We start from the raw sequence: 16,229 nt of genomic DNA, 5'->3' as shown, positions 1-16,229 counted from the left end.
GAGCGGGCGGTGCGCACGGAGCGGACGCCGCCTCCTGCTGCCGGGACGCGGGGCGAGCGCGGAGCTCGGCCCGGTTGTTGCGCTGCCGTTGTTTCCATCCGCGCTGCGCAGCGGCGTCCTTTTGTTTTGTGCTCTTGGTGCTGCTCGTCTCGGTCTTCTGCTCCGTGAGGTTGGTGGAAAACTGAGCTTTGCAAAATGAACAAAGATGCCCAGATGAGAGCCACCATTAACCAGAAGCTGATAGAAACGGGAGAGCGAGAGCGGTAAGTCGGTGCTGGTAGCAGGCCTTCAGCACCAGCAGAGCTGTACGATGGGTCAGTCTAACTCCAGATTCCTCAAATGTCTGAATGCCAAGCTATTCTGTATTATATAAAACTTCCTCAAAGCGTTATCATCTGAAGAGCTTTATTCCAGTGTTACCCCTTAAGGAAGACAATCTGATAAATCTGACAGGGGGTGGTTGGCCCAAAACTCTGAAGCTTTTCTGATCCAGTATATTGTGTTGGAGAACTCTTGACTTCTACACAATTTGCTTCTTTCTTTCTTCCTTCCCTTCCTTCGTTTTTGCAGTTAAATTGCATTGTTTCCTGGTAAAGAGGATGAGACAGCCCATTCATTTCTGTTCTTAAAGTTCTTTTCGATGTTTCCATGGTTCCCCTCATCTGGGAATGAAGAATGCAGAGGATTGCATGAAATGGCACTCTGTGAAACACTGTAGGTCCCCAATGAAGACAAGTGAAGGACACAGTGTGGTGCAGCAGATAGTTTTCAGCTGTCTCCTCAGTGTTCTTACACTGAATTCAGATAATGTTTGCCTGCTTTTAACTTTCCAGTTCTCCTCCTTTAAGAGTAGCTGTAAACTGTGTACCAAAAGCTGTTTCCTTCTTTGTTCTATGCCTGTGTAAGAAGCAGCTTTCTTCCTAGGCCATGGCATAGCCCTGTACCTGCTGTAACCTTTCGTAGACTAATGCAGTGTCTGTGTTCTGTGCTGGCTGCAGCCACCACCTTGGACACTGCATGGAGCTTCAGCACAGCATGCCATTGCTTGAGATGGTGCTGGGGTCTATTTAACTGTAGAGTTTTGTCAGGATGTTAAAAGCTGTTTTCCAAACAAGCTTGATCAGAGACAAAGCACTCTGATTTCTTGAGTTAAGAAATACTCAGAAACAGTGAAGTTCACTTCTGTTGTTACTCTGCTTTTCCTCAGCAGTTTTTCTTCCCTCTACACAATTCACAGAGTGTACATGTACCCAGTGCAGTATCTTTCTGCACTTCATCTATTCCAAAAAGCAGAATTTGCTAGAGTAATTCAGGATGGTACAAGATAAGCTAGCTTACTAGCTCATACAAGAAAGGGTAAAGATATTACCTTCATCTGCCTTTCTTCTGTTTTTCAATACTATTTTTTTCTTCTCTAGTTTGCATTCAGTATTCTTTTTTAGTATATGGTGGACATATATCATTGCAGTAGGTAGTTGTGCATCTTTTCCATGTATTGCCTAAATCCTTATTTCTTATGGTCATAGTTTTTAGGAAGAAGTACAGCTTTTAATTTAATTGATACTATTTAGCAGGAAATATATCTTTTATTGTTTTAACAACTAGAGTTCTATTCATTAATCAGTCAGATTTCTCATTTCCATTTTGAGACTGAAATATCAAACCACTTTTTTTCATACAAAAAATGGAAATGCTGCTTTTCTTTCTTTGCTGCTCCAAGATGTAAGATCCCTATCCCTTTTTCACCCAACACAAAATAAAACAAAACTGGGGAGACAGTGGTGTTTAACTAACTTAATTAGCAGGTTTTAACTTAAGCAGTACCAAATTCTTCTTTCAGGAAGGAGAGGAGGAAAGATTTCTGGAGCTCTGGTTTCAAATAAAATATTTTGTCTTGGCAAGTTGGCATTTGCAGCTAAGTTGACTTAGTTCATATAATCATTAAGGTTGGAAGAGACCACTAAGGTCATCAGGTCTAACCATCAGCTCACCATCCTGCTCACTAAGTAGTGTCCCCAAGTGCCACATGTATGTGCTCCTTGAAAATCTCCAGGGATGAATGTTCAAGTGATTTACAGGCTTCTCCCTTTTCTCTGTGCCTGCAGCATCAATGCTGCCTAAAGAAGGACCAAATTAGCTTCCAAACTAACTCCTTCTCACAGTCCACACATGGTAACCTGAAATTGGTAGTAGTTTGGGATGGACTTTGCAATGCAGTTCAGCCATTTCTGCTGCTATCCTGGAAATTCTGCTATGGACAGTAATTGTGAGCTTAACTTTCATATTTAAGCATATTTGAGCTTGTTGGGGATGTTTACTGTTTCTAACAAGTCTGTTTATTGGTTTAACAGCCTTAAAGATTTGCTGAGAGCCAAGTTAATTGAATGCGGCTGGAAGGATCAGTTGAAGGCACATTGCAAAGGTAATGGTGCTCAAATAAATAGTGCATCCTTTGAGGGCAACGAAGGCTGTAGCCAAATAAAGGCTCTGGATTTAGGTTTTACTGCACTAACAGACAATTTAGGTGATATTTAGGGAATAGGAAACTGTTGCTGTAGCTGGTTTCATGTGCAAGAAAGCATCTTGCCATCTTTAGAAAAAAATCTTGAAGCTTTCTTCTGACCTGAAACTCAGTAAGCTCCTGATAAAAGTATTGGAATTGGTACCCTAAATATTCGTGACCTTACGGCTTTTTGTTTAGAGGGAGATGAATTCTGTGCTATAGGTGGATAAAAACGGGAGATAGGAAAATAGAGAAAATACAGTGATACACAACTGAGAAAAATATGAGAACTGTGTCACCTGTGTACAGGAGAGAAAAAAGTACATTTGTACTACTTTTGAGCAATTATGAAAATAACATAATCTTCCTAAATGGGGGAAAGCAAGCTGATGAACCTCTAAGTACCTAAATTTTTAGTTTTTAGTTAACTGTTTTTCATTATTGCAATTTACTGTCTTACAAGTTTACAAACTGTTCTATTTATAAATATTTAAGACTCCAGGAGTATTACAAAAATAACATATGCAAATAACATATCCTTTGAGTTTTTGCTTTAATTCTGCTTTGGTCTGTCAACCAAATATTTATAGGGTTGTGTTTGTTAAGTTGGTTTCACAGGTGGATTTGCAAAGAAGGCTGAAATGATTAATGCTTGCAGTTTTCTGCCTGATGCCACTGCCAGAGATTACCCATTTCAGTAGTACAGATAATGAAGGGAATGTTTGTCTGCCTTCTCAATTATACGCTTTATAAGCTGAAGTTGCTGGGTTAACGGTAGTACTTTGAACTGTAACTGAATCTGCTGAAAAGGCAAATAACAGTTCAGTTATCTCTAGAAAGAGCATAATAACCTCCAGTAGAAAGGTCAGAGTGTTGGTTGGTGGTATTTTTTTCCTTTGGTGTTTTTATTCTGCTGTTTAATCCAGGCCATAGAACTATAGAATGGTTTGAGTTGGAAGGGACTCTTAAAGGTCACGTAGTTTCAACTCCCCAGCCACAAGCAGGCTAACTTTCACTAGATCAGGTTGCTCAAAGCCCCATCCAACCTTATCTTGGGCACTTCCTGAGAGGCAGCATCCGCAGCTTCTTGCCATTGTGAACAATGGACAATAATAGAGCAATCCAAGACAAATTTCTGCAGGAATTCAACCAAGAAAAATAATTGACAAATGGTTCACATAATGTCAGATGAGAAAATATATTTGGTACCTTGGCAACTAGGACTCGTTAGTTCTACGTACTGATATACAGTTAAAATTTGCTTTAAACAATATTTATTTTAGGTTTATGCATTTGAATTGTGACATTTTCTCAGCAGTGAATTTTTTCACTTTTTTTTAGTAGCCTTCTGTGCAGTGTAAGTGAACAATTTATTTAAATACCAGGATGTATTAAACATGTAGGATAGCATAAGCGTGGCTTTTATTTTGATGCAGATTTGTATCTTTCTTTCAGAATTGCTTTTAAATTTTGCTGAAGTATATAGAAACAGCTTAAAACACTTAGGAGTCGTCGTAAATAATTACTGCTTCTGTAAAGTATAAATCTTTTTTCAATTCCATCTCCTCTTAGAAACATTGTTTATGTAGCAGTGAGATGATCGGACCAGCTTGCAAACTAAATGATACACACAATTGGTAATGTTCAGATAAGCTTAAACTTTCTAACATTTGATTTTAAGCTATGAGCTGACTGAGATACATCAGTAATGGTAAATTTCCATTCTTAATCTGGTATTATGAATTGGAGATTAAATCCACTGTTCAATGCAGTAGAAGGAGATTTAATAACCTAATCTAGGTCAAGAGTTATAGGCTTTCCTGATGACCTATGAGTGCATGTTTTGTGTCTTCATCATTGACACAAGTTTTGTCTTCTAATTAACGAGTTAAGACGTGAATGATCTGTATTCTGTCTTCCCCAGATGTCATTAAAGAAAAAGGATTAGAGCATGTTACTGTTGATGATTTGGTGGCAGAAATCACTCCCAAAGGTAGAGGTAAGAAAACACAAAAACAGACATCATAATACATTAATTAAATATACCTACCTGTATTGCAAGAATATTTTGAAAGCAGTACTATGAAACTGCCTATGTTGGATACAAGGAAAAATGTTACTACCAGAATACTCACTATGAATTAAATATGTAACTGTATGTTATGTAACAGCCATTCAACATTTGTAATAAGCTGTGTGTGTAGACTACTGCAGGTTGTTATTTAGTCTGTATTTACCTTTATGATTTATTTAATGCTCCCAAGAAAACTTTGGGTATGAGGCAGAGATGTTTCAAAATTCCTGTTCTCTTTTAAGTGTAATTTCTGGATTCATGGTAATAGCATAAAGGGAAGTAGCAAGAACAAAGAACAGAGCATATAAATGCAGAACATATGAAATCTTAAAATGCTGTATTCTTCTTTATACAGTTCTTGAACTCTTAAATAAGCGTTGGTGTTAGCAGGAGAAACTTCATTCAGTCGAATAAAGAATAGGCCTTCAAAATGACTTACTGAAGATCCTCACTCTTATGTCATGGCTGAGATTATTGCTCTTACATCTGTGAAAGAAAGAAGTACCCAGGATTATCAAACCAGTTTCTGGTCATTATATCCTGTTTACTGTTGAGAAATCTTAGGGAAACAAATATTCCAGTTTTCTTGACAGTGGCCAGGAGGAACCTGGCTGGTATAATCATGTTTTCCCTTTTGTCATTTTTTTACTTCTTGCTTCCTTGTATTTTTCAGCCTTGGTACCAGACAGTGTGAAGAAAGAACTCTTACAAAGAATAAGAACGTTCCTCGCCCAGCATGCCAATCTTTAACTTCAGTGGTTGTCTTGGATACAGCATTTCTGTTTCCACGTTATGTCAGTCATGTCAGGATTGGAATGCAGTTTCCATGCTTAAGGATTGATTTTTTTTTTCCTTTTTTTGTAAGATGAGTTGAAATTTTGTTGCACTGCATTAATTTCTTGGTGTTATTTTAATAAAAAACTCTGTGGACTTGTGTTTCTATGGCTCTTTATCAATGCAATGTAATAGGGTGACACCTGTTTCAGTTTTCAACTTTTAGTAGTCAAGTTTCATATAATTGTGCAAAGTTCAGATTTTTTTTAACAAGTATGTTAGCCAGTAATGCAGAGGAGGAGGGAAGTCTGGAAAATCAGATATGACATGCTACTGAGCATATTCTTGCTAATTTTTCCTAAGTATCTGGGTAGCATGAAGAAATTAAGACAGTCTTCTGTAGTCCTTCATGGTTGGAGAGTGGTTCAAAGTCTCTAACTTGTGTTGCAAATACTCAGTGACTCATAAGAGGTTTAACGATTCAAATAAAGGGAGCTGTATCTCTCATTAATTCTCCTTTTTCCTTTTACTTCAAAGAAAGAAAGTCATTATCCTAATATTGTTTCCTAGCTTAGCCAGTATTAGTGGTAATTTTTATTATGTGCATGTTTGGGATGTTTTCAAATTTGTATGATACAGTAATAAGGCAACATAAGTCTCAAGATTATAAATTACAGCGCTTCAGCCTGCTCGGCGTCGCAGCTGCCCGGAGTAGTTACCCGAGGAGACCGGGAGGTGGCAGCCACAGCCTTGTTCAGCCGCTGCTCCAGGAGAAAATACGCTCTGTGACAGTGCTGGGTTTTCGTTTCACGCGTTGTGTGTTTGAATCCAAGACAGCTGGGGCAGCAGCTGAACCAATCCAGTTGGTGGTAAACGGCTAAAATAGGGCAAACGGCAGAGGAGTGCTGATCAACGCCAGGATGCAAGCGTGTGGAATTACCTGAGCAGCAGGGTGTGATGGATCTGCCTGTTATAGTACACTGTACGAGGCTGAGTTCTTGCTGGGACTGGAACTCTGCATGAGCCAAGGCCGGTGTCTGTTTAACACAGCTGCATCTTTTTAGGCCCTGGCTGGTGCTGCTATGAACCATGCCAGTTAAAGCACACTTAACTTGCTGTCTCTACACTGCTGAATAATGGTAGATACTAAAAAAAGAAAATTCTTTCTTCCACTTAAAGGTCCACACCCTTATTTTGTAACATGATTATTTGTAGTGAGTACATTCTGTTTGATTATAAAATCTGAGTATTTATTCTAAGCTCTTCATTGTAGGTTTCATTCACCCAATGGTAACTGATAGAATACGTAATGTTTCTGCACATAATCCAGCATAATACATGCTGCTTGAGTGTCTAATGTATGGCAAGGCTGCAAAACATCTTTCACATTCCTTCTCTTTTGTTCTTAGAGATTTTTCCTGACATTCCTCAATATTTTCCACATGCATTTAGAAGTCTTTTCCTGATGAATGGCTGCAATGTACCTAAAACTTGCTCCAAAGCATCCACTGATTTCCTTCATTTGACATCTCCAGCAGTGTGAGAGAGCTGGACTTCTCACTATATAAGGCTTGCTGGCCAATTATTAAACATCTGAGATTTCATCTAGAAAACGACTGTTCTCTAAATACATCACTAAGTTGCTGTAAGTGCTTTGTTGTTCTTTTTTTATAGGCAGTTTGTTTTTGGCACACAGTAAGGACTGAACAAGTGAATTTTCACAAAATTGTGCTGACCAATCTGAACTTGAAGGCTGAACAAATCATTATTTCACATGCTTCCAAAAATAAATGGTAATGTCTTGCCCTGGCTGGCTTGGAACGCAAGAGCTTTCAGAGAAAAAGAGAATTCCTGCTGACCAGTCACACGTCAGCAGCTTGTCTGCATGGCATGGTCTGTGCCTGATGACAAAACTGAGAGCAGCACATTCTGCAGTGAGGTCTGTTCCTCAGATCAGTGCAGCCTCTTTCACTAACTAGGTTAAAAGCATAATCAACTACCTATACAGATCCAAAGAATACTGAAGTGGACTACTCAGATATCTTGATAAATTTCTAAGAATGAGGTTATATTTGCATTGCTATTAGCCAGGGGTTTCTTGAGAAATAAATTGCTCCCCTTAGTGACATCATATGTTTGATTAACTGTTGGTTTTATTCTCAGATGCACAGAGGTGGCTTCATTTTGCAAAGCAAAACAAAAAAAGAAAAACATTGACCTGTTATTTTTCTTGTGGATTTTGGATAAATTTTTTGCACACTCCAGGTGTACTGCAGATGATCTGCACTGCTAAAGGTTCCATACCTACAGCATATACAGACAAATATGTTAACTTATGGTCAGATTTTTGGGTAGTGCTGTGTGAGGCCAGGAGTAGAACTCAATGATCCTCATGGGTCCCTTCCAACTCTGTATTCTATGACTCAAGGAATTTTTTCCCCAAAAATTTCATTATGTCTTATGTCATGAAGTATATCAGTTCCTTAGAAAATGTTTTTGGTAGGCAGCACCCAGAAATAGATAGCTAAGAATATGTCTTATAAATTATATATAAGAATATTTAAGATTGATGGAAATTATTTCAGCTGCAGGTTTCTAGCTGAAAGTTCTTCTAGCTGACAGCCGTATAGATAACCTTACCGGCAGAGTCAGTTTAGTCTTGCAGACTTGTCTGCAAGAAACAAAATCAGTTTGCATATTGGCATTGAAATAATGGGTCAGACAACAACTAGGGTAAATTAGTATATCCCTGGCTGTTCTGTGTGACAGTAAATTGAAATCCTCCCTGGAGACGTTCAAGACCTGCCTGGATTCCTACCTGTGCAACCTGGGCTAGGGAACTTGCTTTACAGGAGGTTTGGACTAGATGATCTCTACAGGTCTCTTCCAACCCCTACAATTCTATGATTCTGTGAATAGTCCTCCTGATGTCAATGGAGGACCAATGAGGAAAAGTTTTTTTATCTTCTCCTTTAATCAGGCCCTGAGGGGACTGAAACAGCCTGAATAAAGTGAAGCACACAGTGAACTGAAATGTTTTTTAATTTTAATTTATTTGATAATTATTTTCACAAGAAAACTTCTCTGTGTTGACATGGTCTGGTTAAAAGAAGCCATTAATCAGCAATATCACCAAAGAATTATGCTGAGACATTAAACTTACAGTCTGACACCTTAAAGCCTTATCATTTTGCCACCACAGTTTTTTTCAACCTTTTTTTCCAATATCTATAAATTTTTTCCCCTTCTTCCTTCTTGATTACTGCCATAAAATTTACATACAAAATCTTATTGCTTTGAAGACAAGCATGTGAAAATGCTGAAGTGCTATCATTTTTGCTCCTCTATTCCCCATTCTAGAGGGTCCTTTGTGCTCATAGCTCTGTGCTACTTAGTCTGTGTCCTCATCTTTTCTTTCACATAACTGAATATGTTTAATTTTGGTGATAAAATACATTCAGTTGTAGTGACTGTGATACATTACAGCTTGAGTTCTAACTTATTTAGTGTTTGAGTTTTCACTAGAGCAATCAAAAAAAATCTAGTGCTCTTACCTCATGACTTTCTTTACAGTTGAAATCAGAATTGTACTACTCAGCCTGTTTTTCTCAGCAGTTCATTTTTTGAAAGAGACAGCTGTGGATGCAGAGCCAAACTTGTAGTGACTGGAGCCCAAAATAAGGAAAACTTTAATTCCTTTCCTCATAAATAATTATGCTTCACTATGTTAGCATAATGAATAGGTAAACCAGCAGTCTACTTGGAATGAGAGAGGATCTGCTCTCACTTGAGGGTATTTCGTATTTCCTGTGATGCTTTCCATCTGAACGATATTATTCTCAAAATGTTCTTCACTTTACCAGTAAAACTAATCAAATGGTTTACTAATTGATCATTAAAAAAATCCCTCTAAGAATTCCCTGATGATTTCTGTTCGAGTTACCAGGAGAGAGGTTAACCATTCTTTCAATCATTGATCTAGTGAAGTATCAAGCTGCTGCTGATAAAAGTTGGCATGTCAGCCACTGAGCAATGACAAGGGCAGAGCACCCTGTCCTGTTCTGTTCTGTCAGCTGGCTCTGTTCAAGCCTCCGCACACAAATTCAGCTTAGTTTGAATTCTTACATCTAGCTGCAGAGGGTAACACTTAATGCCTTGAAAAATAATGATACTGAAAATCATAGTGAAAAACTCATTATCTGTATCCACATGATCTTTCTATTTATTTGAGTGAAGATGGACATAACACTGATGTTATCTTTGTATGCTATATGGATGAGAATGATGTTGATGACATACGATTCTCATTTCTGAAAGGCCATAGAAAAGAACAGGTGTACTGAAAAAAGGAATTACTGTAAGTATGCTGTAATACTTAAAACCTTTAAAATCTCCCAACATTATTTATTAGAGAAAAAAAAACCTGATAATGTCGTGGTGTATCAGATCCTCCTAAATACAAAAGAAAGGGTGCTTTAATCTCATAGGCATAAGGCAATAGAAAAAAACAGAAGCCAAATAAATTTGAAAGAAAAAAAGAAAAAAAGAAAAAAAGAAAAAAAGATTTGCTGTATGCAAAATCACAGCTGCTTAACCACTTCATTTTTCAGTGCTTTCTACAGTACTTTGTATCTAGTATATCATGCTGGTTTCGTTCAGTTACTCAGATTTTCCAGAAGTTCAGAACTGAAACTTCAGGAGTGGTCAGCAGTAGTTCTGTTTCTTTCACCTAAAAAATGAAAAGATTACATACACACTCTCCACTGCTCAGAGGTATCCCCAAGAATTCTGAGTTCAGAGCAATTCACTGACTTATACAAGTCTTTCACTTCTTAACTCGTCTTGTCTGGAAAAGATAGCAACACCTTAAATGTTATTTTCTAGCACTTCTGAGGATCAACCTTTTAATGAATTCTAAGGATGAAGTTTCCATGAGGAGAAATATTGCTTTTTGGGGTTGGACTCGATGATCTCTAGAGGTCCCTTCCAACCCCTACAGTTCTGTGTTTCTGTGCTTTTTAGTTAAACACAGGCAGAATTTATTAGTCCTATTACAGGTGTAATTTGGTAGAATATCAAACCCTAGGAATCTACAGCAGAAATGTCAGTAGGAGCTGAAAACTGTAATATCTTCTTGCTAACTAAGTTCAAAATATTCTCTCATCTAGTTAACCTGTTTCTTAAGTTCTTCACATGCATTTTATTCAGAGACAAATTTCTGCCCAAATCCTGGATCAGACTTCTCATGTTTGAGTAGTTCAGATTAGATTTCAAAACACCTGTTGACATATTTTTTCGCAAGAGGGTACTCCAGCACACAGCCACTGAGTGGAAAGAGATCTGTTTTCTCTCTGCTGACTAAAGATCAGAAAGAACATTATCTATGTCTAGTTTCTACCTGTTGACATGATAAATGTGGCTTAAAATGCTTCCTCACTGCCATGAAATAAAGAGGAAAACTATTTATTTCAATTCCTAAATTCCTTTCTTTAATTGCTGTCTCCTCTAGCCTATATCTATGCAGTTACACAGTCATACTCATAACTAGTTGCTGTTTCACCACCATCAGCAAAACTGGGATCTAGAGATCCCCACACAAATTAAATCAAGACAGAAAAGTTTTTCTAAAGCTCATATTCATTTTAGTCAGATTTTGGGAGCTCAAGACTTTCAACAGCCATGTACGGTTAGCACATAGGTGCTCAGGTAAGAACCTGAGTTTTGAAGTTTCTGATCTATGAACATAGGTATTTTATTCTGCATTGAATTATTTTAAAACAAGAAAAAGGAGGATTCATGATTATTTTAAGTCATTTTTTTTTCCAGCTAAACTCTTTCCTAAGCTCTAGAATAATTCTTGACAAGACTCAGTTAAATCTGGCAGAAGGCACAAACTATTTTCATGAAGAAAAATCCCTGTTATCACAGGCTGTAACTGTCCTGCATTACAATGGATCAATTCCAGTGTATACAAAGTTTTAAATTCTCTCTTCCTTACAATCAAAGTAAAGTATATTTTGTTTCATTTTTTATAAATAGAAGAGAGACTTGCAACCTGCATCCCGCTACCCAGAGAAGCTGTGCATACTCCATCCCTGTAGCCATTCAAGACCAGATTGGATGGAACTCTGGGCAGCCTGATCTGACAAGAAGCAAACTTGCCCATGGCAGGAGAGAGGATTGTTAGCTAGATGATCTTTAAGGTCTCTTCCAACCCAAGCCATGCTGTGATTCTATAATCCTATCATCTTACCAAAAGGTAGAAATTCTTATACAAAATACTGAATTATGAAGGAAAAAGGAAAAGCTTCATGATCCAATCCCACAAAAAAACCCAAACCAAACCAAAACAAAAAACACTGATCACAAGAATTAAAAATCTGCTATCTTTAAAATGTTTTCTCCCTAACACAGCTTTGCAACCTTATCTTTCCATGCTATTAACTATCTCTTTCACTGTCCTACACTCTAATCTGTGAAACACACACATATATGCAGGCATGTACATGTGTATCCGTGTATATATTTTGATAAAGCAACATGGTAGGTACTTCAGTATTTAGAGGATTTGAAGTCAACACTATTCCCAGGATCCACCTTCAAATAACTTGAATATAGTGTGTAGAATATTTTCCTTAATACGAAGCATAAAAAGGCTGCATGTGTAGGTCAAGCAAGGTTACTTAATGCCTAAATCATACAGGATGGAAAGAGAGCTTTTCTTTTTAGCAATGAAGTGATAAATTGGTTGTATAAAAGTCCTATTAACCTATCTCTAATTTGCAGTTGTGGAAGTGTTGTAACTTAGTTTATGCATCTATTTTCTCTATTAAAATCAGTATTAAGGACTAAAGCCAATATGGAACATTACTATCTACAATATACTTTAAATGGAATTTAAAAGCCAATCCTCACATTTGCTATTAAAAACTCGTCAACTTCAACCAAATGGCAGCTAAAGAAGCTCTTAAATACTGTAATATAATTATACTGTAATACAATTATATCCCTATATATAAAATATATATTATACAATATTATATATATTATACAATATCATTGCAGTTATATCTATTCACAGTTCTGTCTCTGTACATACTGGAGTTACCCCACTGCAGCTAAATGCATGCAGAGGCACTCAACTGGTAGCTAGAGAAAGCCAGCATTTAGATAACAGAACAGAATGCTTAAATCCCTATGAGATCTGAATCCCAGTCACACCTAGCATTTATTGGTGGGATTTTCTTCCTGCCAAAAGAGCAGCAGCACCTACTGCTTCCTTTAGGATGTGGCTGAATGAAGACAGAATAACTACTCTCTGGGATAACTTGTATACAGAACATAATAGTTATACGACACAGTCAAGATCTAAATACCAAGTAGATTCACATTCTTTATTCTTTAAATTCTTATTCTTACACATTCTTTATTCTTTAAATTCTTTACAGTGCTGAATAAATCAACCAACCTTTTTCAGCCTGAGGAGCACATTCTGTAAAGATGGTTCTTCTGCCTACAGAAAGGTCCTGTTGTCTGACCAGGCTCCAGTTTGAAGATCAGTGCCTAGAAGAGAGACGCCAAAAGGAGTCAAAACCCTGGATCATTCTCAGGGGAGCAACTAAAACTGTCCAGCTCAGCAGAAAACTAAGCTTCTGTCTGCTCTGAGCTCTCTGAGCTCAGAAAGATTTGGGCAGCCATTGCAACTCCTTGGCCTCTCTTGGACACTGTTTCCAAACAAAGCTTTGTCTTTTCATAGTTTTGACTATGATTTTATATATAACACATGCTTGTTAAAAGTTTGTTGAATTTTCCCAACACAGACTCTTGCCAAGATAGGAATTATTTCTTTCCAGCCTTAATAGACATGAAGGAAGGAATTTAAGGTATGCTGGCACAGGCAGTGAACAGCATGGCCTGGAAGACCTCTGAAAGAAAAGAGGCTTTCATGATTACTTGCCAATGTACTTTGGAAAGGGGATGAATTTTCATACACACTAGAATACACGTTTGCACCAACCTAGGCAAACTCTTTGAACTCCTTAGATATTATAAAAAATATGTGCTCAAGAACAGCACAAAGGAGTAGAAAATATATATAATGATGGAACTGCCTCCTCTCATTTAGAGTTTCAAGACAGTTAATGGTGAATTTTCAAAGACTAAAATGAGAATTTATAGCAGCAATATTGAAATTCACTCCTGAATTTGACAGTAAAAATTTTCTTTTTGAAATTGTAAAAAGTATATTTCCACTAGAATCAAGACTTGGTTAGGGTAAAATCTCTTCCAGAAACGTAAAACTTGAGCTACAGAACAATTCAGCAGGACTGTAACTGATGAAAGGTACACTGAGATAAAAAAGCTAGTGATTCATTACTTTAATAAATGAATGAACAGTGAGAGAGGGCACACAAGTAAATTAACCATATATACCATATGAACGAGAATTAATATTGAAAAAGAAACTATTGTTTTATGGAGAGAATGGAACTACTAAACATATCGGGACGGCATATCCCTAATATCTATAAAATTAAAGAAAAACATTAATTTCGATAAATTTATTTCCGAATTTTTTGTTTACTGCAATGGTAGTACATTTGATGTGGCAATGAAATATGTAACAGTCAAGATCTCTGTGGGAAAACTAAAGGAACCGAATAAATTCTCTTAGTTAAAAACTCAGAACTAAGGTTAATGACATTTTTTAATACAGAAGTATTAATTCCTGAAAATATTTATTCTGGAAATAAAGTTATGCTTACATTTTTTCTTGAATTTGAAGTTGCATAATTATATTTTTACAAAGACAGTTATTCTTCATTAATGGACCAGTCAACAAAAATTAATGCCAATTTATGGAATTTTTTCCCATTAGAGCAATAGGCCTGTTGTTCATTTGGGAAGATAGTGTGGGTGAGACATTCTGGCAGTCTGATATTAAGTGTGGGTGTTAATGTGCATATTTTAAAATGTTTCATTCTGTGTAGCTTATTTCCTATTGCATATGTCATGGTCAAAAAATGAACATATTCTCTAAGGAAATGCTGGCTGTCCTCCTAATCTGACTTCTCACAGCATGCCATGTTGGTGACTTTCCTTTTATGTGTAAATGCAAGTTATGATTGCTTTCCAATTTCTACTTCTTTACACAGAAAGCTATTCTGAAAGGTGTAAAACTTTGCTGAACAGATTTTTTTTTAAACATGTTTAATATAAGAACAGAATTCCTTGTATTGAATATCTTTTATTGAATGCAGGTACTGCAGGCACAAGGGTGACAGGTCTCTGAGGGCACTGATGGGCCTGACATGCCTCACTTGGGCCTCCACCAGTCTCCCACCTAAGGTTCCCAGTCTCCACTATAAGAACACTGCCCTTCAGCTTGGCCACCACCGTGCCCTGCTGTGCTAGAGGCCCTGAGCATTGCACTGACTCCCCAGCTTGTCCTCAAATCTGCCTCCTTACTAGGACTTTGACAGTTAAAACTGGGGTTGCCCCCTCCATGTCAGCCACAGTCTTGGCTCCTCAGCCCTCAGGAATCTGATCCCTGACGATGGGCTGGGGAAATGGAGTTTCAGCATCTGCTGTGATGTGGGAGGGGAGAGATGAAGGAGGCCAACAAGGGCCATCTCTCCAGCATTAAGCTCCTCACTGCCTGAGACAGAAAGCAGCAACCAGCAGGACCATGCATCCACCCCTTTCCAGGCAACACTTAGGCCAGTATCTTCTCATCATGAATCTGGCAAATACTTCCTCTCTCAGTAAACAAAACAAGTAAAAGGAGATGCTGCACATTTCCAAGGACTTCAGTACACAGAAGAGGAGAGTTTTGTCTTTTGCTTAGCAGTGCTGAAACGTTAGCTCCCACTCCAATCACTAAGCTCTTGTCAAGTTCTGTTGAAGCTGTTCATCTCTGAATATAAAAAAATAACGTTTGTTAGTGAAGGATGTGACTGAAGATAACTTCATGGTTTTACAGAGTGTTTTTTTTTTCCTGTGATACACTGGAACACTATGCCATTCCTCTTTGGCCTAGTCTTGACCTACTACATGTAAAGGAAAACCTGCACATGAGTCTGAACAAAGAGCAACAAAGCTGGTGGAAGGTCTGGAGTACAAATCTTATGGAGAAGAGTGGCTGAGGGAAATGGGATTGTTTAGTCTGGAGGAGGCCCAGGGAAGATCTTATCCATCTCTATAAAGACTTGTACAGAACTTTAAGTTGTACTGCAGAAGGCTCAGGTTGGGTATTTGGAAACATTTCTTCTTTGAAAGAGTGGTGAGGTACTGGCACCGGCTACCCAGGGAGGTCCCTGGAGGTGTTCAGCAAGGGATGTGGCACTGAAGGACATTAAGCATTGTAGTGATAGGTTGATGCTTGGACAAGATGATCTTAGAGGTCTTTTTCAACTTAATGATTCAATGATCCCATATTTTGAAACCTTAGAGGTATTAGCAAGAAGGAAATCAGGAAAGACAGGTTCAGCAGAATAAGGAACTGAGCAGATTTACCAAATGACCCCAAGATCTGAAGAGATGCAGTGCTTCCTCTAACAAGAGCACTGTGCTTCAGCGTTTCCTGATCAACTTCCATGCTTTGCTGGCTTGTAAAGAGGCTGTCATTTAGTACCTGAGTTTTCACAAGAACTATACAGTAGCTGTGATCTGATTAGAGGGCAAATAAATATTACCACCTTCAACACAGCAGCTCGCGATTACTTCTTGATTGAATGGTGTTTCTGCAACGTGCAATCCCTCCTTCAGTGATTAGCAATAGCGCTTCTTCACTTCGAATCTTTCCCATTCCAAACTACGCTTTCGCAGCCGCTGAAATTAGAAAACGGCGGGAGCGGAAGGGGCGCTCCACCCCCCCCA

The 16,229-nt window shown here is 38.0% G+C and overlaps 1 protein-coding gene across 1 annotated transcript; it reads left to right on the top strand.

Annotated features, from left to right (window-relative positions):
- The first annotated feature begins 151 nt into the window (after positions 1-151).
- On the top strand, positions 152-5,507 carry ENY2 (ENY2 transcription and export complex 2 subunit). Its single transcript, XM_065751982.1, has 4 exons — positions 152-263; positions 2,352-2,422; positions 4,428-4,502; positions 5,251-5,507. Exons 1-4 carry the CDS (start codon positions 196-198, stop codon positions 5,325-5,327), a joined length of 291 nt encoding a protein of 96 aa, XP_065608054.1. The 5' UTR covers positions 152-195; the 3' UTR covers positions 5,328-5,507.
- Positions 5,508-16,229: the final 10,722 nt, after the last annotated feature.

The sequence above is a fragment of the Cyrtonyx montezumae genome, unplaced genomic scaffold (genome assembly GCF_038088225.1).
Source record: "Cyrtonyx montezumae isolate F1298 unplaced genomic scaffold, pur_monq_1.0 scaffold_8, whole genome shotgun sequence".
Lineage (NCBI taxonomy): Eukaryota > Metazoa > Chordata > Aves > Galliformes > Odontophoridae > Cyrtonyx > Cyrtonyx montezumae.
The sequence above is the reverse complement of the archived record's forward strand: the minus strand, read 5'-3'. Positions and strand labels throughout refer to the sequence as shown.